At 43.0% G+C, this 25,360-nt stretch overlaps 1 protein-coding gene across 2 annotated transcripts; it reads right to left on the bottom strand.

Annotated features, from left to right (window-relative positions):
• Positions 1-646: 646 nt before the first annotated feature.
• CKMT2 (creatine kinase, mitochondrial 2) lies at positions 647-25,360 on the bottom strand. Of its 2 annotated transcripts, XM_040542030.1 has the most exons (11): positions 24,939-25,360; positions 19,221-19,293; positions 15,046-15,218; positions 13,618-13,816; positions 12,336-12,431; positions 11,628-11,849; positions 9,043-9,128; positions 6,925-7,048; positions 4,115-4,249; positions 3,615-3,740; positions 647-878 (listed from the first exon to the last, which is right to left on the bottom strand). In XM_040542030.1, exons 3-11 carry the CDS (start codon positions 15,195-15,197, stop codon positions 759-761), a joined length of 1,260 nt encoding a protein of 419 aa, XP_040397964.1. In that variant the 5' UTR covers positions 15,198-15,218; positions 19,221-19,293; positions 24,939-25,360; the 3' UTR covers positions 647-758. The 2 variants fall into 2 exon arrangements, with proteins under 2 accessions (XP_040397964.1, XP_040397965.1); XM_040542031.1 differs by lacking the exons at positions 15,046-15,218; positions 19,221-19,293; positions 24,939-25,360 and adding an exon at positions 12,750-12,932 and having other exon boundaries at positions 13,618-13,743.

Genomic DNA, 25,360 nt, shown 5'->3' with positions numbered 1-25,360 from the left:
ATCAGCAAATTGTTTTGTCTGGTGTTTTGTTTTTATTTGAGCCAGCTTACTGCAACCCATGGCCACAGGCCAGAAGTAATGGCTGAGGTTAAACTGAGAAGTGACCTGATGAATTCTCCAGGACTGAGAAAGGCTGAGGGTTTGGGATGACATGGTTAAGAAGTTTGTCTGCAGACTAGTCCCAGACAGAGAAAAGACAGCTCCCACGCAGAGACAGCACTGAGCTCCTAATGACAGGTCAAGTCGTGGACTTCAGAGACTGAAGCAACGTGGTGTGGCTGCCTATTGCACTGAGCTCCATGGTGTCAAAAACTGAAAAAATGATTGCTTCACAGCACCTGCCCTTCAGGCTGGCAGATTTTGGCTGCATGGACAGACACTGGAGAGAAGTGTGTCTGCAAATGAAAATAAAGTGCTTATGCAAGATTTCAAAAGTAAGGTCATAAGTGCAAATGCAGGCTCAAATTAAGGATTTGTGGTTTTTGCATTGTTCGGGTAGAACTTTCCTTATCACCAGCCAGGAAAAGAAGGGGAAGCAGTCCACACAGAAGAGTGTACCACCAAGTTGGCTATATTGGGTGTGTCCTACTAAAGCTGCATGAAAACTAAATTCTGCTGGTGCAACCAGGCATCTAAAGAGACATTAGGTATCAGGTAGTGTTTATTACACAGAACATGTATACAGAGGTATACTGAAGTGTGTGACTGTCAGAAGGACAGCCATATCTACTGTCAATTACCAGTCATCATCAGCCAGATCACTTCCTGCCAAACTGTGGCAATGGTGGTGGCACTTTGATGTCCTGGCCTCTTTCCAGTTTCTTCTCACAGTCAACAAGATAATTGACCCCATCAATGACAATCTGGACTAGTTCCACCTATGATGAGGAAAAAAAATAAAAAGGAGAAAAAAAAGGAAATAAAAGCTTTAGATAAAGCTGTTAATAGAGAAAGGCCCAGAACCCACACTTCAGAAGAAGAGGCCATCATCCTAAACCTGCGCTGGCTCTACTTTATCTACCATTCCTTTGTTTTCAGCTGATGTGCTCTTGATTTACACTGCCGGGGGCGGGGGGGGGGGGGGGGGGGGGGGGGGGGGGGGGACGGGCTGGCGGGCGGGGATTAGCTTCAGGCCCAGAGCAGCACCAAAATTTGCAATTCTGTATGTCAGAGTGTAGTGGTGTCTTTGTTACCTTTTTCAAAATTGCTGAAGAGTACAAGATGCCTTGCTCCCATCAAACTTTCTCCACAGGCAGTGACAATTGTGGACTGCAAGCCCTGCAGCACTGTCAGTGTCACAGCAGCCAGTAAGCTACAGCACTGATTTTTGTTAATTTTCATGAGATGGTTCATTAGCAACCTTTAATGACTGGTTTGTTAAAACTGAGTACAAAGACTAAATCCCATTGTCTCTTTATTGTGACAATCGCTGATTTTCAAGGGATTTGTTTTTACTATGAAACATTTCAGTGGCTTAGCAGTTTATTTTATTGTCTGCTATAGACCAGCTGTGTTGGGAAATCAGAGGCCTGAATTTGCAGCCTCCAGGAGAACAGGAATTTCATATTATGTTTTCATTGACCAGTAACTGAAACAAAACAAAAATACAAACAATTTTATCTTACACCTTTGGGAACATAGTTCAATTCTGCAATCACATTTACCACATAATAGAATTTATTTTATTATAAACTGAAAAAATATGTCTTCTAATAAAACACTTCTATGCTCTTGAGTTTGGCTTGTCTTATTTAGATTTCAGAATCTTCAAAGTATGGATAGTATCAATTCTGTTGGCTTAGTTCTCTAAATATTTGCTATACTGACTTCAGCTAGGCATCACTGACAGTGGATGTCTTCATATAAGGAACAATTTATAGAGGGTTTATACAGTAAAACTCATTAATTAATTATGCTGTGTAATCCTTTTGTATTATTATTGTTATTTTAGTATAAAGCGTACGTCAGGGTGTTTCAGTTATTAATAAATGTATTTGCTGCATACTGTTTTTCAAAATAATGCAGATTAATAGCTTTTCACTTCTGTATGTTTTGGTCAAGACATCTAAGGACATATGTAAGTAAGAAAGCATGGAAAACCTGGCCTGGCTCTGTCCCTCTGCATCTGAAAATGCAAGGCAAGCAAGAAGGGGAAGCCAGCTGGCTGACTGTGAGCCAGTTTGAATCCAGGTGCAATCCAAGTGCACTATGCCAGGATTGTATTTGTGTTATGAAAGTCTACCAAGTATCAGGCTGAATGCAGGTGTTGCGCTGCAACAACAGTGCTAAATGGCATCCATATGTAGACTGCCAAAGCCTCTCAGTGCTGTGCTCGTCTGGGAAAATACACCTGGACCACACACCCTTCTTTGCAATGGAGCTGTAACTTGCAGCAAAGCCCCCAAGGTAATTTAGAAGGGTGAGCAGACCACGCTTCAAATCCTGACATGTACGAGCAGGTTGGCAACTAAGCCCAGGTTGTGCTTGGTGTTGTTCATGGAGAAAGGGTCCTCAGGAGGTACCTGTCCCACTAGGGCCTGCCCAGTTGAGCACAACTGAGGCATTGCAGCGCTAACCTGGGAGATGAAACAAACATTTGGCAGAAGATTTGAACCTCTGTCTTCTATCTACTAGAAAAGAGCTCAAATCAATGGACTTACAGGGCCTTGGAAGGCTAATTTTTATATCATTGTTCTTGATGCAGCCAAGGGTGAATGCATCTGTGAAGCTGTAGATGTGTGACATGGCTTACAGCCTATTATCTGGAATAAGGATTTGGCTCAGGAAGAGCTAGTGGAAGGAGGCTGTAACTCAGCCACTGTTGTTTCTTCCCCATCCTTCAGCAAAATTGCTCTAAGGACCAGTTCTGCTTTGTAAAATACTCAACTGTGAAACTGGAATGAGGTCTGGGACCTGAGTCTCCCTGGAGAGCAGCCTCACCACTGGGCTGTAGGGTCATTTCCAATCTCTGGCTCAACAAATACACATTCAAACTGAAATAACTTCAAAAGAAGTGCCAGAGATGAGTCCATCTCATCATGGCCTACAGCCAAACAGGGAGAACTCAGAGTTGACAATTAAATCCTTGCCCTTATCAAAACCCAGCTCTCTTGTGTCCTCTGCTCAGTGCAATGCAGGACATGGGAAGGTACCAACACTTTCTCCATTATTCTGGAGTGAAAGGACTGAACTCATCCTGCTCTTGTACTGTGGAGAACACACAGGACTGAATGCTAAAAGTAAAACAACACACTGACCCAGTCTTGCTGTCAGTGCCAGCTTCTCTGGGTGGGTTAGGACACAATCCCTACTTCTTTCCCTGACATTTTGCAGTAGTTCACATTAGTGGAGCTTGGTCAGGGCTTTCCCCTCCCTGCCCCTTTCACTGCCATAACAAGAATGTTTGGCAAGCACATAATGCATGTTTGTAATTTTTTGCTGTGTAAGCATTTCCATTGGGCCAGGAAATGGAAATTGCCATAGCTCCACTGAGGCTGGTGGTGACTCTAAGCCCAGAGCAAACCCAGATGGAGGGAGACTGGCTCATAACAGTACAGACCTTTGTTAAAAATAAAAACAAGGAAAAAATAAATTAAAAAAAAAAAAAAAGGTACCTCTGAGCGACCCATGCGGTCCAGGTTGGAGATATCATATACATCTGCTACAGCTGCCGTGTCCACTCCACCAGTGCCACGCTTTTGCAGCCTCAGGTTCTCAAGGATTTTTGGAAACCTAGGATCCTAAAAGAAGAAACAGGTTTGTGTTTACAGCCTTTTAACCTGTGTAATGTGCTGAATCCTTGTAATATTATCTGTGACTTAATAGCATCTCCAGAAATACAGGCAGAGCTGGGTGGTTTTCAGTCGTTGGATTACAGTCTGTCATGGTGGCTGTCTGATGAGTAGGTTAATTTCCATAACAAATACAATAATTTGCAGAATAAAAGTTCACTTAATTAGTCCTGCATCATCCCTGGGACCTTGTTACACATGATGATGATGTGCAGTCTCTGTGAGCTGTCGTTTTTCATTTGTTGCTCTACAAATCATTTGTTCCTCTATAAATCAGAGGAGTTGACTTATGTCACTGGCCTTATGTCACACAACTTACTCACCTTGCTAAGCTTGGGCAGCTTAACATGGACTCCAGCACGTAAACCAGTTCCCAGGTTGGAAGGACAAGTCAGAACGTACCCGAGGCGTTCGTTCCACATGAACTCCCAGCCCCTCTCTTTAATTAATCTTTCAACCTGTGAAGGCAAAAAAAAAAAGAGAAAGTGAAAAGAAAGGGTTGTATACATGTCTCATTTTAAGACGCTTGCTTGTAGCTCAGATTCCTCTCACCCTGTGGCTTTGTTGATGATGAACTCCACTAATGCCAAGGGAGCAGCATAAATACACACCTGAGTACAGTTTGGCTTGTCTCTGGTGCGAACTTTTGCATTCACCAGGCACCAAGGTCTCCACTGGATATTGCAAGGATTTATTCATCATTTTCTCACTATCAGTAGCTCGTGGACTCTTTGTCACTCTATCACAAAACTCCCTGTTATGATGGTTTGGTACAGCCCCTGCTGTCATACATTCAAGCCGGCACTATGGCTTCTGCGATGCATTTCTAACCTCCGCGTTTTTGGAGCAAGGTTGCAAAGCACAAGCCACAAAGCCTCAACCACTACAGAACAGAAAAAAAATAAAAATAAAAATAAAAATAAAAATAAAAATAAAAATAAAAATAAAAATAAAAAAAAGCAGCTAAAGGTGAGTTTTACATCATTTTCATGGTGATGCCATTATTCTTAGGGGGAGGACACTTGATTTCAAAATGCCTAAATTTTACAGCCATACTTCCATTATAAGACAACTACACAGCTTGCATATAATGCTTTTCGTTAGTAGATCTCCAACCAGATCAGAAAGTAGACTGAAATAATTATCCTCAGAAAAATCACATGGGTTCAACAACCTTTAAGTAGGTCAACTCTGTCCACTCATCTAAACCTCCTGGGCTGAAATCTGCAATCCCCAAACAATCTCAGTTCAGTTCTCCTCTTCCAGGAGAGAATCATATATGTACAGCAGCTCATGTTTATGAGATCTCCACAGTGTAGGAGGATAATTCTGTTCTGCAGAAGGATGCTGGTCAATTCCTTCATCCTCAGAGGTTTTCAGAGGTTTTAGCTTGATTTTCTGGTTATAGATCCACCTTTCTGTATGTCAGGGTCTTAAAAACAAATGAGACTGTATTTAGACTTTTTTTTAAGTAATCTTTTAATGGGAATGGTCTTGATTCAGTGAGAAGCCTTCTGTCATGAATGCAATTATGCATGTAGCTGTGGATCAGTGGTGGACAAGAGCACAGATGGAAAATGCTGTGTTCTGCATGACATGTAGGATGTTGGACTTGATGATCTTGGAGGTCTTTTCCAAGTTAAACCTTCTATGTTATCATTTGTGTATTGTGTGCAGACACCAGAGTTGGGGGTAAGGAACAGACCACATCTGCTGCCTCAGACACCTGCTCTGGTCACTGTCTGACCACTTCTCTTGGCCAGGTCCATGGGCAACTTCTGTTCAGTGTGAGCTAAGCACAGTGGCAGAGGCAAAGCTGGCAACAGCATCCACAAGCCATGTCACTTGGGCCACCCCCCTGTAGACTGTTCAATCTCATGAATATGCCTTGGAAACCTAACAGAGCCTGGTGAACCACCCCAATGCCAAAGAAGCATCTGTTAAGTGGCTTCATTTTGCCAGATTCCCAAGTTCACTACACACTCAAGCTTTCCTAAGGATGCCTGTGCTGGGGTCTGTGAATGGTATGGAAAGGATGCGCAGCTGTATCAGCTCTACAGGTGCGGGAGATTTTCTGAAACAGGGGTGCCTCTGGAAGGTCAGAAAAGCTGCTTTGCAAAGGTGAGAGAAGTGAAGCAAGCTGTCCAAGGCTGGCCCAAAATGCATTTCCATGCCCAGGAACAACAGCAGTGCAGTGGAGACAAATGCTGTTTCTCCACAGTTCAGATGAAGTGAGTGTACTAGAGACCCCATTGGGGAGAAATAATTGTTTCATAAAACATTATTCTTACAGTCTTGGAGACAATTTTCAGCCAATTTCAACCTTACATAGCTTAACCAATAGGGTTTTGTATGCTCTGGCCATCCATCCAGGAATTATGTGGACAGGGGTGGTGGAGAAGAGCTTTCTGCCATGTCACCTGTCCCACTGCACCTTTTTTGCTATACTGCATGTGGGACAAAGTAAAATAATCTTTCTCTGTGAAAATATTTTTCTTTCCTGTGCCAGGGCAATACACAGGGCTAAGTAACATGGCCATCTTGCAGCCACACCTGGATTGTCTGGACAAAACTGCTCTAGCCCACGTGCCACTCCACAAAGGCTGTTTTGGTCTTCAGGAGTAGCTAGACCAGAATGAAATATAGGAACTATGGCTACTGGGTTTTGTATCTTAAAATGCTTATTTATGGTTTCCCACAGCTTTCAGGCACAAAGTGGTGAAGAAGGGATATTTATTTAGCCAGCCCATGCTGGAGACTGTAATACAAAAGCTACAAATACATTGTATTATTCTATTATTTCACTATTCAATTTTATTTTTCTGTTCTGTTCTATTCTATTCTATTCTATTCTATTCTATTCTATTCTATTCTATTCTATTCTATTCTATTCTATTCTATTCCATTCCATTCCATTCCATTCCATTCCATTCATTTATTTATTCCATACAGCTCAGCTAGCAATTTGCCTGTGCTTCTTTCTTTAGCTGCACTAGTGTGGGTTGCTGTTTGGACTGGTGTTACTTCATTTTATTGCTCCTGGAGATGCCAGATTAGTGTGAACCACGGTAAGGAGTGCTGACAACAGCCCCACAACACACAGGCAGGAAAAGCAAACTCATTGAGTTACTACCTCTTTTAAGCCACGGCAAAATCTTTCAAACACCCGTTTCATGTTGCCACCCTTCTCCATGGAGATCACCCTGGTGTGGTCCTCTTCGTTAATCCAAATGAGAAATGTCTTGTCATTGTTATGCCTGGTTGAAAGGAGAGAAGTGTCTTTAAAGTATGAGACTGAAAAACAATTCTCACTATCCTCAGCTTTATCACAGACTTTTGAGACTGTGGGGAGGCTAATTGCAGCAACATGAGCAACTTCTGCAGCGTTAGGGATGAGCCAGGAGGAATGTGTGCGCTCCAGCTCGAGTGCAGCAAGGGGAGAAGACCAGCCCTGCATCTGCCATCAGTGGGGACATTTTCTTATCAATCTTAGAAAACTGCACAGCTAGGAAAAACCCCTGACATTCACATGCTGCTGGGGGCCTAGCACTATGTCCTCACTTTGTTGTGTTCTCTGAGTCAAATCCCAGAGTGCGCTGCGTCTCTTGTTTGCACTGGATGGCTGCATCAGTCAAGTTACATGTTGGACATGTGGATACTGCATTGGAGATGCTGGCTTGTCAGTCAAGCTACAGATGCCTGAAGTTGCCCACTAGTGCTTCAAACAGATCCCTTGTGTCTAGGTTTGTGAAGTGCAGGGTCAAACCTGAGGTCACTTTTCCTGGCTTTCCTCTACTTTCTCTGTCTTTCACTACAGCATCTCTTGCAGCATGTACGAGCTGATTGGTATGATCAAACTCATTTGTACAAATAATGGAATATCAGCAAGGTTGAAACACATGAAATTTGGAAGATGAGGTTCACTAGGCCTGACTATAAGCTTGTCTTCTGCCAACATAAAGCTGATCAGGTGTGAACATCCTGTGCTCTGACATTAGAGTCACCCGAGGCCCAGCAACTTCATTTTCAGTCACATACAAATATATAGGGTAGGCTTTCTTAAAGAGGCTGATGTCGGCCTTACTCAGCTCCCGTGTAATTAGTGACCTCTTCCCATTGTTGTGGGGTGGGTGGCTTTCAACCATGCCTTCACTGCTGCAGAGCTTGGGGGGAATATTCCTGCAGCCCAAAACAAGGACGGGATCTCAGGCTTTCTAAGAAAAACAAATTCCAGACTACGAATGCCTCTAGTCAACAGTTTCTTGCGGAAGAAGGGTATGTTTCCCAATTTGGCTCACTGAAATACTTTCCAATCATACTATTTTATTTTTTTCTTCCGTTCTACCTGTTATTTCACATGTAAAACAAGCCCAAACCAGGTCTCTTGTATTCAGATCACTGGATAGTATCTACATGGCTGGTATTTTTTCTTTTTGTTTGTAGAAACAGCAAATGACAAGCCTCAAATTTATCATTTTCCTAGAGCAAACCTCTTCCTCAGATCTAAATGGAGACCAGGGAACCAAGCTGAAGTTCCTTGAAATAAAAAATCCTTGTGATTTCCAGCTGGTCATCAGGTTTCATGGGTGGTCAGGTTTCACAGTGCCTGCTCCCCAACAGAAAGCAGCTTTAGCTTGTTACAGTAACACTGGATGTGCTTCTGAACACCAGCCAGTTTTTCTTGGAGAACAGATTTTTTTTCCCCACATAAAGATCAAACCTCTTTGAAAGACCCTGAACCTGCCTAGAACAAGGAGATGACTTCACAGAGTCCTTTCTGCCTAATTTTTCAAAATTAAAACATCCAGTATTCTCTCTATATATACCAGGATGGATGTAGATGCAATGCACTGCCCAGGCTCCCCCCATTATCTTCTAGACAGTGTGCACAGATTTGGGGTCTATTCTTCCCATTCTCTCCCTAGAAAATATTCTGTTTGGGCACAAAATACATCAAGTGTGTTGTGAAAGAAGGAACAGGCCTAGAATAAAATGGGAAATTCAGCTTCTGCTGTATCTCATCTTTGTCCAGTTTACTTGGAGGGAAAGTGTTACTTTTTTAGGTTGGGGAGAGAGGAGGGGGGACGGGAGTCTGCGATGCAGGGTCCTGCAGCTGTATTGCCATCTTTTAAAAGCAAACTGAGCATGCTGTGAGTATCAGGACAGAGTGGCTGCAACATCAGGACAAGCAAGGAGACTAGTAATACAATCTTTAAAACGCAACACACACTTTGCATGCCACACAACGTACCAGATTCCTCTGGCATCTGGCCAGTCACGAGCCATCCCAGCACATGTTAGCAAAGGAGACACTGGCTTGTCAAAGAGAAAATGATCCTGCACACCAAAATGGGGCCAAAGAGAGAGAGAAAGAGAAAAAGAGAAAAAAATAAAAATAAAAGAATTCAGGTTTATTCAGTATTACGCTGTCTCAATGCATTTTGCATGAAGGCAATCAATGTACAAGTAAATCACATAGCACATTCTGTGAACCTGGTTCTTTCTGGAAACTAAAAGCACATTACCCAGCAATTTGCCTGAATCTTGCAGGTTCTCACTGGCATTGGTAATCTGACAGTGTTTTGCCAGAAAACACTTTTCAAGCACAGGGAGGAGTGGGAGGTGGGACCTAACACACACAAATGGCAGAGGAAACTCTGCGAGGATGGATGGCTGGAACCAGAGATGCTCTCTGCATACAGATGAATTTAATTGCAGGAGAAGGCAACAGTCCTTAAAGGCTGCAGAATACCCAGTGCTAGGTCTGCAATGAGATCTCTGCAGCACGGGGGTTTAGCACTGTGCTCAGAGCAGGAAGTCAGGGTAGGAATTATGCCCATGCTGGGCTTGCCCTTTGGCATCATGGACTTGTTCCGCTCCTCAGCAGTGATGCCATTTCTGAGTTAATAAATGTAGTACTTGGTGTGCCACCGACTTGCCACATTTCATATCATTTAGCTTTGCTTTTTTAACTGAGCAAAGTTTCTTTTTTTTTTTTTTCAAAGCAAATAAGATTTTCATGTGTGTGCTGAAAAATTTTTAGTTCTTAATTCCTCAAACACTGCCATATCAAATACTGTTAATATTTTTTTCTTCTTCTTCCCCTAGAGTTTAATTAAGAACAGCGAGGCAAGCTATCCTGAATAAATATGACATGGTGGAGAAGCTGATAAGCTTTACTTTTCCTTACTTTCTTTTCTCCATCAGTGGAGTATTTAAGGCTTTCATCTTTGAATACCATGTGATGGGCATGATGCAGCCAGAACCCCAACCATTCAGGAAAAAAAGACATAGGGTTCTCTTTGCTCACCACAGGGACACAACATTTCTTTCATTGGTTTGCTCCACTGTGCCCGTTTGTTTGGGAGAAAAATTCCTCTTTTTGCAAGAAAAAGCTGAGCACCATTACTTTCCCTTATGTGCATAAGGGCCCAATCTGCAATGTACTGATGGCCTTCAGTGCTGAGTACCATTCAGCTGGCACTGATTTGATCCTACAGAGATTGAACAGTGCCTGTTAAAGGCTGGCAGCAAGCCCTAAGGAACCTTGGAGTTCTGAGGTCCTAAAACACTGAAGGGAGCAAGCAATGGTATGAGTAAAAGATGGAATCTGGGGTCACAACATTCAGTGCCCTGAATTTTATAAATATACATTTATAAATATACATTAAAATTTATAAATATACATTTATAAATATAAATATAAATATAAATATAAATATAAATATAAATATAAATATAAATATAAATATAAATATACATTGGTAACCTACAATGGTAACCAACATTTTGTCCATAAACGTAATAACAATGACACTCAATTTAAAAAGTTATTGACCTTACATCAATTCTTAACTCCTGGTTAATCCAAGTCATAACACCTAGTTTCTTGGTTTTAAATAGTTATGATACTTCATCAACTGCCTTTTGGTTGATGTTATGTTATGAATTACTGTGTCGTGAATATAGTTACCAGGATACGGCCCTTCTTTTGAATATTTTTAAATGCACATTCAATGTTTTTTTTTTTTTTTTTTTTTTTTTTTTTTTAACAATCTTTTAGATTTTTGTAATTTCTACAGTCCAAACATGAATCGTAGTTATGGATTTTCAGGATAGCTTCCTGTTGCCCATTTTTGCCAGGTAAGCACTTTGGACACTTTGTTTATCTCAAACACCTCTCTGCAGTAATTGAACAATGACATGCTGAGACAAAATCCATGGTGAAAATCCTTGTATTTCCATCTGTGTGACAAAACTATTGTTGTGGACCTGATCCTTTAAGTCCTTGAACACAGTTCCAAGACTGGGAAAAGGTCAGTGGGGTGCAGCTGACTATCACCATTCTGGGGAAATTAGAATTTGTGTAGTTTTGACATAGAGAAATTATAACCAAAACTCCCCACTCCAACAGTCTAGACTACAGATAATATGCAATGTTCATCTCAAAGTAGTAGGTAACAGTTTTAGTTAGTATGGTTATTAATACAGAAAATATCAATCTTTGCTTAAGGAAATGACCAAGAAAAACTCCTGAATTTACTCAATTTTTGTCCAAAAAAAAAAAAGGTGGAAGTAGCCACGTATATTTGATTTGACACAGAGCTTGCTATCTGGAATATCTGGAATTCCACATGTTGGACCTGGATAGTATGTATTTTTGCCAAAACACAAAAGCTGGACGATTTACCATTATGTTAAAAATATTCCTGGGCCATTAACTACTGGGTTAACGCTGTGATTATTGTCCTTAGCTACACAGGAAAGCATGTACCCCAAAGGGTAAAAATAAATGAGGGTAAGAGAAGACGGTGTCAGCACCGGAGCTATACTTACATCAATAAGCTGCTGCTGATCCCTCTCGGACATGTTGGTCAAGCTGTAGTACTTTCCAGAAAGGTCTCCTTTCAGCCCAGAGAGGGCGGTGACCACAACGTTTTCCACCTCTCTCCTCTCTGCCCTGGTGCAGGCAGGAGGAAGGCTGAGGCCACGGATGCTACGTCCAGTGCGCACACGTGATGAGAGGACGTAGTGCTCATCAAACTGACCATGGGTGATCTGAGGAAAGAATTTTATTTTACTTTTTAATTCACACACAGTGCCTCGTTTTGTACTCCACCACTGAAGGAAAAATGCCATCCTACAGAAAGACGGACATCTTTCTGCCCGGGGATCTCAACTTTCCCATGATATCACTCATAGTCAGGGTACCACGAGCCCCTCAAAGCTTCAGACAGTAGGACAGTTTTTTAGGAACAATCAGTTTCTTTGGCTGAAAGGATGTGGTGGAGTAACCAGCTGTTCCTTTATGGCCCCACCATGGAGGGACCTGAGTGGTTTTTGGAAACATGGATATGGGCAGAGACAGGAGGCCAGGTATGGAAGATCTTTTGAAAGGGGAAAACCCAAGAAGATGCTAAATCACAGAGCAGTGGAACAATGAAGGAAACATTAGGCAGCAAAGAAGAACTACTACATACAATATCATAATTGTAAGAAGCAGCCCTAAACCTTTATTTCCTCATCATTTTATTTCAGTCCTACCTTGGATGCATCCAGGTCAGTGTGATGCTTCATTGTGCGTGGATCATAGCCATTATGTCTCACTTTAATGACAGGGTCAAAAATCTCAGCAAACACCTATGGAACCAAGAGAATCTAGAAAGAGTCTGCGGCATCACAGAAACAGTTAAACGCGCCAGCCTCAGACACAGGAGAACCCCCCTGGCATGGGACCCTGGGTGACAGACAAAAAGGGGGCTTTGCAAATGCTGACAAAGGTAAATATGAAAGGAAAGGGTCATTTCAACCTAGACAGTGCTCTACAGTGGTTGCTCATCCTCACAGCAAAATGAAGGTGCAACTGCACATTGGTTAAGTTACAAGCCTACTCTAGATGCCATGGGCAGGCACTGGACATGGTGGCAACCAGACTGGGTTTCAGGATGCATTACCAACCAGAACACACAGAGTCTCTTGACAGCTTGCCTCCTGCTTTTAGGTCGTGCAGTGATACCATGGTCCTCATTAGAGCCCCTTGGCTCGTGTGTATCAGCAGTGGCCACAACCACGCCTCCATTCAGTCTTGGAGCAGTAACCCTGGAAGTTTTTCAGGGCAGTCACCACATCTAAAGGAGAAAACTGAACCACAGGAGCTGATGACCCAGAATGCCAGAAGTCCGAGCCCAGACTCAGCAGCCCAGCATTTAGGCTGCTGTTAAGAAACTGTATAATAACAGGTAACATAGTGCGGTAGACTGAAGGAAGGAGACCATTGACTTCAATAAAAACAAAGAATTTTCAAACAAGGATTTTCTTTTTCCCTAGTCTTCTTAATATTTGGGAATTAAATAACCCTGTTCATCCTAATGCTGTCTATGTTATGCTTTTGTCAGATGTTTTAATTTCAGTTCTGCCTCAGCTGTTCCACAATGCAGTTTCCACATTACCTTCATTTTGTGTGTCTCAGGGTTGCATAGTTTTCCCATAAACTAAGTTTAGTAGTAGGAAGGAGGGCAGTTGCTAGAGGCAGGTAGAGTATTGCTCCCAAGCAGCTGCATTTTATTAGCTTGGACTGCAATAGAGAGGGTACCTGTAGCAATGCCTCATGTCTGCACATTTCCTAATGTGGAGGAGTAGGGAAAACACTGTCTTTATGCACATGGCATGATACATATATACTCTCTGGGATGCTATTTATCTTAGGAGCACATACCCTGCCAGGAATCACTGTTCATCTAATGAGCTCTTGGGAACTACAGCATTTGAAAAAAAAAAAAAAAAAAAAAAAAGAAACAAATGTGATAGTGTTATGAAAATATTTTACCTCATAGGATTCTTCATCACCTGCCACCATGCCCACAGTTTTAATGAAAGGATGGCCAGGATTGTCCACCCCGGTTTGGATGCACTGGTCCAGGGTGTAGCCATTGGGAGTCATCTTGTCCCTTAGCTTAGCATAAATGGCTGGAGTGAGGCACTCAGCCATGCAGTTGTTGTGTTTGCGAAGATCCGGATAGTCAGCGCTGAAGAGAAAAAAAACAAAACAAAACAAAACAAAACAAACAAAAAAAAAACCAAGCAATTAACACCAAAAATTTAAACAGTGATCCTTGGTAACTTATGGGTCTATTAAAGGGATCATGAGATACGGAGCACACAGCATGGTTTAAAAGCATAATTAGTTCTTGGTTTATACATTGCATCGAATTTTAGGAGGGGAGGAACATTCAGAACACTCCAAATACCCCGGATGTGCTTGGATGGGCAACCACACTGGCAATTGCATCTTTCTTCTACCTGGGGCATCCAGGAAAGTGATTCCCAGTGAGCTTTGAAAGTGTATTGAATCCCATCAAGTCTCTGTTGAGACATTCCTAGTCAGAAATAAACAAGCTATAACATTGTTTTGTTGAGTAGGAAGGGAACTAAATGTAGCTGAAGAATGGTTTGCAATTCTGAGCCAAGGTGCTCTTGCAGCTTGTCAGTGACGGGCATGAGTGGGGCTGTCTGGTCTATGTCAGGGGGGAAGTTAACTCATCCATAATACCTGGCGTTGTAATTGCATTATTATTACTTACATACAGCTGCATCGTATTCCAGCCAGGGAAAATGACAATATGCTTTAGGAAGACATTTTTGCAATCGAGTCAGACCCCATCTACCTTGTAACAATTTGCCTTATGCACAACACTATTATTTCTATAAGAATTTTAACTAAGGTGTTATTCACTACAGTCTGCCAAAGCCTGATCCACGTTGTTTCTCACAAATATGGCCAGCAAAGTCAACCTACACAGAAGGTCTGTAGTTAGTTTCTAATAATAAGGAACCAGTTTGTAACAGAATTAGAAATATTTCAAGTACAGTAGTTACACAGGAGGTTTCTTTGTTACTTGCATAGTGAAAATACGTTCACAGTTCCCAATGGTAGAGTCTGTACAATCAGCCAGTCCCGTCAGTGCTGCAAAGCATTCGACAACTGATGAGATAAAATGACTAATTTAGCGCTTTGCCAAAAGCTTGAAGCCTTATTTAGGCTTGCCATTGTTTGTTTTTTTCTGAGTGTTGATACTATCACACACCCCTGCTTTCCGGTCTTGAGAGCCACTGTTGGTGCTACCTAAAACTGGGGTGACCAGCAAAGGGTGCCGTTTGTCAGGTCATCATCATTCCTTGGATGCACAGACCGGGTGGCTGCATGAGGACTCCTCCTGCGTGGCGCCCAACGTGACACCTAGCTCAAAGTGCCCACCTGGGAGGGAAAAGCTTCCGCTTCTCTTGAACAGCAGCCTTCACATTTTGCTGGTTGAGGAGGTACCCGGTGGTGAGCACCCCCGTGCCAGCTGCTGCGAAGAGCGCAGCGGTTGTACGGCCAGCCAGGAGACGACAGAAAGTGCCAGCCATCCCACTCAGAGGTGATGATCTCTGGAAGAGAAGGCAGCCTGGGATCAGCCCAAAAGCCCTCACATGGTGCAAATGACAGAAAAACATTTTTAACAGCAGCCCAATAGAGGAAGCAACTTATATTTATTATAGGTTTGCACTGAAATAATGTGTTCAGACAAATGGTCAGCGTTCATGGTTTCTCTATTTATGTACCTTTGGTAGAGGTAGAAATCGGTTTTTAGTACTGTATTGAGCACACAACTCTAAAACAGAATATTTTAATTCTTTTAATGACTTAGGGCTATGCTTGAATCCTTTAGCTTGCTTCACAGCAACAACATATAAGCTGAAGACATTTTTTCAGTGGCCAGAAAGGAACAGGAAGGTACTGAGTGCTACAGTCACATGTGAAGGGATGTAGCACTAGCAAGATTCCCTTCAGTGCCGTCACCTACGGAAACCACAAACTCCTGTGCCTTTTCCAGGCTAATGTGACCTGCTAAGCACTTTGTGCTTTTTCTCCCATTGATATAAAGTTGGAGTAGGCTACAGATCATCCAGCTCACCAAAGGAAGGGGTGCTTAATATGCTTGAGACCTGAAAATCCTGACAGGCATGGGAAGTGGGAGCCAACTCTTCACTGCATTTTCCAATATAAGGATATGCTCTATCAAATTGGAGGGAAAAGAAAAAAAAAAAAAAAAGAGGTAGGAGGTAGGTAGCTCTCTACACCAGTGGTCAAAGACTGATAAAACTCCTTCTCAGAAGAAAGATTGTGTGGGTACAGGCAGTGTGCATGGTTTCAATGTGAGAGTGGTCAAGCATGTGGAATAGAGATTAACTGGGCACTAAGCAGACGAAATGAAACAGGCTAACAAAATTCCCTGATGTGAAAACAGCTGGAAGCTGTAGGATCTTTTTATCAAGGAGCATCACATACATTGTGGTGCTCTGGCAACCAAGTGCCAGGTCCTGCACTTTGGTCACAACAACCCCATGCAATGCTACAGGCTTGGGGCAGACTGGCTGGAAAGCTGTGCAGAGGAAAAGGATCTGGAGGTGTTGGTCGATGCTCGCCTGAACATGAGCCAGCAGTGTGCTCAGGTGGCCAAGAAGGCCAACAGCATCCTGGCTTGTATCAGGAATAGTGCGGCCAGCAGGACCAGGGAGGTGATCGTCCCCCTGTACTCAGCTCTGGTGAGGCCGCACCTCGAGTGCTGTGCTTGGGCCCCTCAGTACAAGAAGGACATCGAGGTGCTGGAGCGTGTCCAGAGAAGGGCTACGAAGCTGGTGAAGGGCCTGGAGCACAAGTCCTGTGAGGAACGGCTGAGGGAACTGGGGTTGTTTAGTCTGGGGAAGAGGAAGCTCAGGGGAGACCTCATTGCTCTCTACAACTACCTGAAAGGAAGTTGTGGGGAGCTGGGGGTTGGCCTCTTCTCATAAGTAACTAGTGATAGGACTAGAGAGAATGGCCTCAAGTTGTGCCATGGGAGGTTTAGATTGGAAACAAGGAGACATTTTCTCTCAGAAAAAGTAGTCAGGCATTGGAACGGGTTGCCCAAGGAGGTGCTGGAGTCACCGTCCTTGGGGGCATTTAAGTAAAGCTTGGATGTGATGCTTAGGGACATGGTTTAGTAGGTAATATTCATGGTAGGGGGACAGTAGAACTAGATGATCCTGGAGATCTTTTCCAACCTTGATGATTCTGTGATTCTTTTCTATGATTCGTTGGCTCTGCTCTCCTCTGAGCGTCCACCTATGGCCACTGGGCTGTGCTGTCCACTGCTTTGGATCACTATAGTCATTTTTAATACTTGGAATACTATGAAAATTTATAGAAATACTCTGTACCTATCAGGTAACTATACCGATTGGTTTCAGAACAGCAAATTTGTCTGGAGAAACCCAAATAAATTGACTTTTTTAAGACAAAAGGTGTTACTAGCAGAAGTTCATTATAAGTAGCTGTTTCTGACTTACAGCCTGTCAAGAAACGGAGACCTTTCCTCCTTCAAGATAAAGAGAGACTCTCATTTGCTGTTGTACCACACATCCTGCACAAAGACCTAAAATAGGAATGAACGTAATGGATGCTAAAATCAGGGGCCTTGCTGCAGTGGCGCAGGGACACGCAGCAATGCCAGCAAGATTACCCAGGTTTAAAATACCTCATAGGAATCTGTGTGCCTCATTAATTCATTATTTCCAGTAACATGTTCAGACTTCATCTATTGCCTTGGCCTTGGGATTAAGACCAGGTTTGAGCAACCTGCCCATGGCAGGGGTGTTCAAATTAGGTACTTTTTAAGATCCCTTCCCACACAAACCATTCTGTGATTCTGTGATTCTATGATTATGTCTGAAGTACAGGGAATCTCTCATTCTAGCAGAGCAAATGTCATGTTCTGTGATAGTCTGAGAAAAAGAATGAATGTTTTTTCTTCACAGTATCAGAATGCAACTGGTTTTGCAAGTAACTGTGGGTTTCTGAGGAAGATGTATGTCCTATTTAAATAAATTTTAAATAAAAAATTACAATTTGTGTCACTGAAGAAAACTTTTTCTTAAAACTGCACTCTGACAAGTCTGTTTTGGGAAATTGACAAGGAAGAGTTACAAGGAGACAGGAACTTTCCCCCAGGATAAGCTGCTTCTGTTGTTTTGTCAAGGTTTTAAAAAATGCAGTTCTTTGTACAATTTCTTTAACATTCTTTCAGAGGTTAAATAAAACACCTTAAAGTACTTGGCTTTCTTTTCAATGAACACAAGTGTTCTAATTTCCAGTAATTTCCATGAAGATCTGGGTTAGCTAGCTGCAAACCCAGTAATTATTTACCTTTTCCACTCCTGTCTAAGGACAATTGCAATGCTGCACCTCCGTCTTTTCTGACAGACCTTCTGACCTGTTTTGCATGGTTTTCTGTTGCAAAGCAGTGTCTACTTGGCACTTAATTCACCTACGTGAGATGAGAAACTTGGATATGTTTTGGGTTTAAGAGATGTTTTTTTTCAGGGCCTGTATCTCTTAAAAATAATTTTATATTTTATACCTGAATTTTGTTATCCTGTGTCCTCTATTCCTCTGATACACAACATTGATCTAACCTTCCTTCCAGAGAAAGGTGCCATCTGGATGACAGAAGTTGCAGTATTTTTTTCATTGTGAGAATTTCCCTCAAACAGAACTAGGGCAAGAGACCACCCAGGGAAGGCATTTTACTTTCCCCACGAGGAGCACACGGTGAGCTCCTCAGCTACCCAAGTCCTTGGGGTGCACAGCACCAGCATGCACGAGAGAGATGTGCTGTGTGGGGCTGGGGCAGGAGTGGGCCCTTCTCTGGGAGGGGCTCCACTCCATCAGTGCATTCATTTTGCAGGAGATGCTCCCACAGCTGCAAGAAAAAATGCAGTGGGAGATGGTTTGACTGCAAATCACAACCAAGTATCAGGTTCACGGTGGAAATTTTTGTTCTGCTTTCGTGTCTCTGTATTTAGCAGATGGTGCTTGTGCCTTTTTGCAGTGTACCGTCTCCATCCCACACTCTGGAAATATTTGCTTATGACTAATTTGTGGAGAACTATTAGTGCTATACCTCAGTGTCTCAGAAACAAAGGATGTATTTTCATAACAGCACCATGAATTTACAGTTCTGTTTCACAGAAACTATCCCTACTGCAAGGAGTTGGCTGACAGTCAAAATCCTGCCCTGAAAACCAGCAGCCCTGACAGTATCCCCTCGCCGATGGTGACACCATCACTTCAGCAACCCCAGGCACACCACAGAGTCTCCACCAGATGGGATTTTTTGTGACCTTCCTAATCCTGCTTCACTTTAAGGGACAAATCTGGCCCATACATCTGATTAAACTAGTCCTGTGCAGTGTGTATTTAGACAGCCAGGTGAGGCACAGGAGTGTGTGTCTGCGGGCTGTTTTCTTGGCCTTGTTGTTGTCCATTGTGTGTCCCTATTCTCCAGGACATTATTGCCCTGTTGGGTCATGGAAAAGGCTTCTCCCTCCCTGAGGCAGGCTGTACATTACCTGACAAATGCTCCTCTAAGAGCTCCTAAAGCCTCCAACACTGGAGCTGCCACAGACTCCGTAGGTTAACTACCTGAAAAAAAGAAAAAGAAAACAAACAGATTGAGACAGGCTATTTAAATTTAGAACAACATTATCCACACATCTCTTGGTACAACGTAAGCCCAGCACACTGCATCCTAATGCTTCCTTCCCCAGAGCTGTCAGCACAGTGGGCAGGAATTCGGTGTCTGCAGCAGGCAGCCCCAGCCTTCAGACCCCGTCACATCCTTGGGCACGGTGACTGCTCCTCAGCAGGGCATTGCTGTCACAGGGACCACAGGTTGTGGCTGCTGAATGCAAAGGGAAGGCTGGAGTTTCATGCGGGAGACAAGGAAAAGATCAGTGCTACAGGGATCTACAGTCTGTGTGTCAAAAACTCCTAATTGAATAAGCAGCTCCTGTCGCAAGGGAGGGCTATTGTTCTGAATGTAAAAGCGTGTAATGCTGCGGGACCAACCTATAACATTGTTATGATATATAATAATAACATAAAGTGTTATTTTTACGTGAATACTCCACAGGCAGTCAGAACAGCACAAACAGACTGATGTAAACACTTGGTGGGCAAAAGCAGCAATCAAGGCAAAGAGCTTTTTAATAATGAGGTGGCACAATGAGCAAGACACTTTATTTGACAGGAAATTAAGACATTATGTTTTGTTTCAGATTTTTTTTCTCCTTTAAAATTGCGCGATTTCTAAATAATGCATTGCTTCAAAACAAAATTTCAAGAAAGGTCCATTCTGAAAGCATCTGAACAGAATGGTCTCCGACTAATGAAATTTTCTTCAAAATTATTTGCTCAGCGTGACTTCACATCATGAACAGATTCATTTGTTGCTGTTTTTTTTTTTCCCCCACAGAAAACGTCAGCCTGCACTAACAATGAATTTACACCATCACCACCTCTGTGGATTCAGAGAATGGCAATTATCCGAGACAGAGGCATTGCAGAAGGTGTTGTTTACTGACAGCCTTCCCTTGTGCTGCTGCTGATATGAGATCCATTCTTTCATAGATGCTCCAATCCAATCATAGCACAACTGGGAAGTGGAAAGGGTCATTTTTCAAGGTCAGATGGATTCCTTGTTCTAACCCCTGAAAAAGAATCGAGAGCTCTCCTGAGCTGCTGAGGTGTGCAGGAAGGAAGGCACCTGCATCAGGAGAGCATCCAACGGGCTGGAGAAGATGAAGGCATTCCAAAAGTTAATCAGTCCGAGTTAAAAATAAATACAACTCATATCTTATTTCATGCCTGCACTTGTTCCTCTTCACTGCCCTTTGCAATAAGTTTTATCAGCTTCTTGTAGAGATTTCTCCTAATTATTTTTTCTATGTGTAGTACGGAACTCTACAGAAGTCACTATCTATCTCTCTTTAGACGTCTCTCCATCATTGCTTTACCATGTTTTCACATTTATGAGTCACCCCTTGGCTCTTGTGCTCTGCAGGTGTGGTCTGGGGTCAGAGAAGCAAGGGAACAACTTCTGAGACAGGTGTCGGCACAGAACGACACCCAGCATGACTGTGTGAAGCAGTCATCTGCAACAGCAGGAATTGCATCTGATGAAGTCTTTACCCCTCCATTTTTTTTACTGTTTTGCTTTCCCCATAAGCAGGAGCACTTCTCAGTAACCAGAAAAAAAAAATCACCTCTGTTGTGGGATTTTGTCTGTACTAATAAAATACGTTTAAACAGGTCCCAATCATCATTTACAGATGTCTACTCAAAGATAATTTCTCTGCTAATTCATTTATAACTGCACCAAGGTTGCAGTAATTTTGTGTTCTTTCAATGCACCACAAGCTACAAGTGAATTCGGACTTTATTTTGGTAACACAAGACAGAATTAAATGGATCTAAGCTAGCACTGTGTTTTTTACTTTCTGAACATTCCTTCAGTTGTCCAAATGAGGTCTAATTTCTATGGTATTGAACACAACACTTTTTTGGCTTGTTTGAGGATACTTTATATATTTTAAAGACATTTTTAGGATTCATAGCATGAGATCTCAGGTCTCTGCCACTCATCTGGCTCTCGGATAGTAATAACACTGTTCTTCCACAACAGAATGGGTAGGTGCGTTAAGAGTCAGACAGCTTCTTCCTCACTGACTTGATGAAGTCAGGGATTTCAGCACATTGTGTTAGAAATATTCAGGGAATTAATCTGTACTGAGCTGCCTCTGTGTAAGCCTGTGATGAATCTGGAGCCTTATATACGTCCTGGGCCCCACGAGCACCACCGAGCCAGCCTGCACTGTAACTGCAGGTGCACCTGCATTCACTGCCATGCATGGCATTGCTGTCGGGCTTGTCTCACCAACTGCTGTGAGAGTAGCTTGCCAGGGTCGCTGGCCTTGGTGCACTGGTCCTTTTCAAGTCAGTTACACCCTGCTTTTCCTTGCCACGGTCAAAAGGACCAGCCTGTACAACCCACAGGGTTATGGTCACTGTCACCCAGCACTCACAGCACGTCTGTCCTCCTTTCCTTTGCAGTTAGCATGGCTTTCAGCTGTGCCCACGGTTGGGCATCCTTTGACTGCTGAAGGGGGAGCATAAGATGTACATGCCTCAGCTGGTATCCAGCAGCATGTGGGTTTCCTATGGGTAAGAGGCAGGGAAGGGTCTTTTTTTGTCTTATCGGCAAAGTGTGCTGCGAGACACAATGATGGCTCCTGGCATTTGAATCTAGCTTGCAGCTTTACAAAATGCTTGAACGAGATGTTGTACACATTTTACCCTTATTGCGTCAATCTGTGCATACACTGGATACTGGCTTTGCCTCATGACAACTTTTTGAGATGTCTTTCGTATCCCTCCAGGGTTACATATGCCTTTGGCCCAAGGACAGAGCCTGGCACACAGCTCAGTAGCTCTGAGAGTGGACTTTGTCACTGGTAAAAAGTCCTTTGAAGTTTTGCTTCCAAGGTCATTTGTACTTGCACTGCTTGGAAAATGCAAAGGTGCTGTTCTACAGAAAAAAAATGAAATAAAAAGCAGTTGGCTCAGAAGCACTTGCTCTGTATCTTCCATGCAACAGGCTCACACCTACAGTGAACAGCTTTCACTAATTCTTACAAGCCTGCTTGTGGATCAGAAGTGACTAATTGAGAGAGGAATAAATGCAGCATTGACTTAGAGTAACAGCCACTGAGCCATACAGCAGGTATGTAGCACAAAGTGTCTCCAAAACCAAGTTTTCTTCACAGCTGAGCAGCATTGCTCCTGATCTCTACACATCTGCACCATCGAGGGCAAATGAATTCAAACTGGAGTTGCCTTTTCCAAAGCAATATTCCATGAGCTGTCAATACCGATGGCCAGTGAATCAGCAAAAAGTTGGAAGGTCTTGAAAGGCCAAGATCCTCTAGGTCACACACAGCCTTTACCTCTCCCAAAGGATTTGCTCTGCTACCTGTAGCCAGCCTTCAGAACATTAATGTCCTGACAGGACTATCTTCAGCTTTTAAAACTGCATTTTAATATATGTATCACCTCCCATGCACACCACATGGAAGAAAAAGCTGGCTGCAAGACTTAGCAAAAGTCACTACTGTGATTCTGGTGCTGGATGAGAGACAACCCAAAGCATTGCAAGTGTCATTTCAGGTGTTGGGGCTGTTGGTAGCCGAAGGGTGAATCTCAGGATGAGAAAAATTTGGAGAGTGCCTATTTCATGGTCTTAAAACCAGTATCCCTTCTTTTTCACGACACACCTAGACTAAGGCCTCTGTTAAAGGTGAAGGTCCTTCTTCAGAAGAAATGTGTTTTTTATAGGCCAGGTTGCTAGCCAACACTACATGATATTTAATATCTTTGACACTTATGACAATTCTGTGGAACCATGACATATCAAAACTCTCCTTGCTGCTGTGACCAGAGGCTGTGGAGCGTTCTTCACATTTGGTTGATCGACAGCTACCATGGTGCTCAGACAAGCCCAGCAGTGTCACATTGCACATGGTCATCTTGTGACCTGCACACAGGTGAAGCCGTTGCATCCATATCTGGTAAACATCGGAGGAGAGTGAATTATGGTGAATGCACAAATCACCTCTTTACCCTTTAAGGAAATTGTCAGCGTTACTGCTACTTCTAATACAGACAAACAAACACTTGCTCTTAACCCTTTGCTTTCTTGAACTTCCTGTAAAGAGGACATCACCAGCTACATTTCCCCAGGTGGGAATTAGCGTGGCTGAACACAAGCATTGGTTATCCCTAATTTCACACCAGGCAGCATGTGTGCTTTCAGCCAAGAAGGCAAAGAAGGTGCAAGGGTTACAGACTGAACAGTGACATTTCCAGAAATAGAACGAGATTAAATATTTGAACCATGTCATGGGTGGCATTAGTTGCCACACCATGTGACCCTGAGTGACATTCCAGAGAAATGGCAGAGTCATAGCTAAAGTTCACACCGGCTCATAAACACAGGTAACGTATATGCTCATCTTAAACTGCTAAGCTGTTTAGGTCTTGCTAACACTGTAGTGAGCAGAACATTCACAAGGTGGAGAGAGAGGTAATGAATGAGGCTGGGCTGTTATTTCTGAGAAGTAATTCCTTTGAGTCATTCCAAGCTTGACCTAAAGCCTGTAGATGCCAGTGGAAAGTTTTTCTCTGCCCTTCTATGGACTTTGCGGGCACCTTAGAAACATCTGCAATAAATGTCACAAGTGACCAAATGCATGAGGCACCATTTTTAGATTCCCAGAAAACAGCTTACATTGCTCTTTGTCGGTTGTATCACTCTAGAAGTTCAGAGGGTAAGATATAAATTACAACATTAAATCTCATAAAGCAGTATTGGTGGTTTTCTCCAGCTTCTCATAGCTTGGGTTGAGCAACACACAAACTGTTCTGACTGAGCAGGGCTTAAGATAGTCTCCAAAGTGCAGAAGCAATGTTAGCGCAGGCATCATCATTATAACTGTGCCTAATCACAGCAGAGAGCTTCTCTACGAAAAAAAAAAAAAAAAAAAAGAGAAAAAAAAAGAAAAAAAAACACAAACAAACAAACAAAAAAAAAACACTAAAAATCAGTTTCTTTCTGCTCATAAGTCCATGAGTCTGCGAGCAAGTACAGAAATCTACTTATCTCAAGAAAATAAATTTGAAAAAGAAATACACATAAATTCATTGCTATGAATAGAGGAGGTATGGAAAAGACTGGGACTCTTATTGGCCAGACAACTGCCCCTCAGTAACCACACACTTTGTGATTTGTTCCAGCTGAAGGTCTGGCCCCTTAGACGCAACCTAGTCTCCAAGTCCTCCAATTTCTCCTACCAAAGCCCAACAGTGGTGTTGGGAGTGCTTGCCTTTCTGCACCAATCAGACACTGCTTTACAATATAAGAACCTCATCCCCGCAGACAGCCACAAACTAACTCACAAATAACTTCTCAAATTTATGCTTTCTCTGAACTGTTGACATGTCTGCAAAGGAACTTATTTTTCCCTTAGTTAAACTGTTAGTTAAGGGTCAACACCTGAAGCAGCTGCACAGTGGGCCGACACACTTTCTGCTGCAACAAGTAGTTGCACAAATCAATAAATTATAACCAAATTACACTGTATCCTGTGGTGCTTTGAATTCATATGTAACAACCCTCGCATTTGAAATGCTACCATTTGAGGCAGAAAAGCAATACAGTTAGTTAAACTGACCTTGAAGCTGAAGGTAGGCACGTCCTGCTGCCTGCAGCGAGCCCAGAGTGTAATGGGAATAACGATCTGGTGTGCTGACAGGAGACCAGGTAATATGAGAGGGGGAAAAGGAGGTGAGGGAGGCGAAAATAATTGCTGCAGCGGCCAATCCTATTTCACTCGATTACATGAGTGACATTTGCTGCCACAAGGCTGCCCTTGAGGACTCTGGGAGGATGTGGCCTAGCAGTTGGGTGACAGCAGCAGCATCCGTCAAATACTGCTCGGGGGGAAAGAGCTCATCTCAGCCCACAACTGGCCAGGCAGGGAGTTGCCAGGGCTTAGCCCCAAGGGCCCTCGCAGAAACAGCTGAAAGAGAAGGGCCGGGAGCCGATTCCCCGCTGGGCTGCCTTGCCTGGCCTGCCCCAGCAGCCACAGAGCAG

This window comes from Cygnus olor, chromosome Z (genome assembly GCF_009769625.2).
Source record: "Cygnus olor isolate bCygOlo1 chromosome Z, bCygOlo1.pri.v2, whole genome shotgun sequence".
NCBI classification, from domain to species: Eukaryota; Metazoa; Chordata; class Aves; order Anseriformes; family Anatidae; genus Cygnus; species Cygnus olor.
The sequence above is the reverse complement of the archived record's forward strand: the minus strand, read 5'-3'. Positions and strand labels throughout refer to the sequence as shown.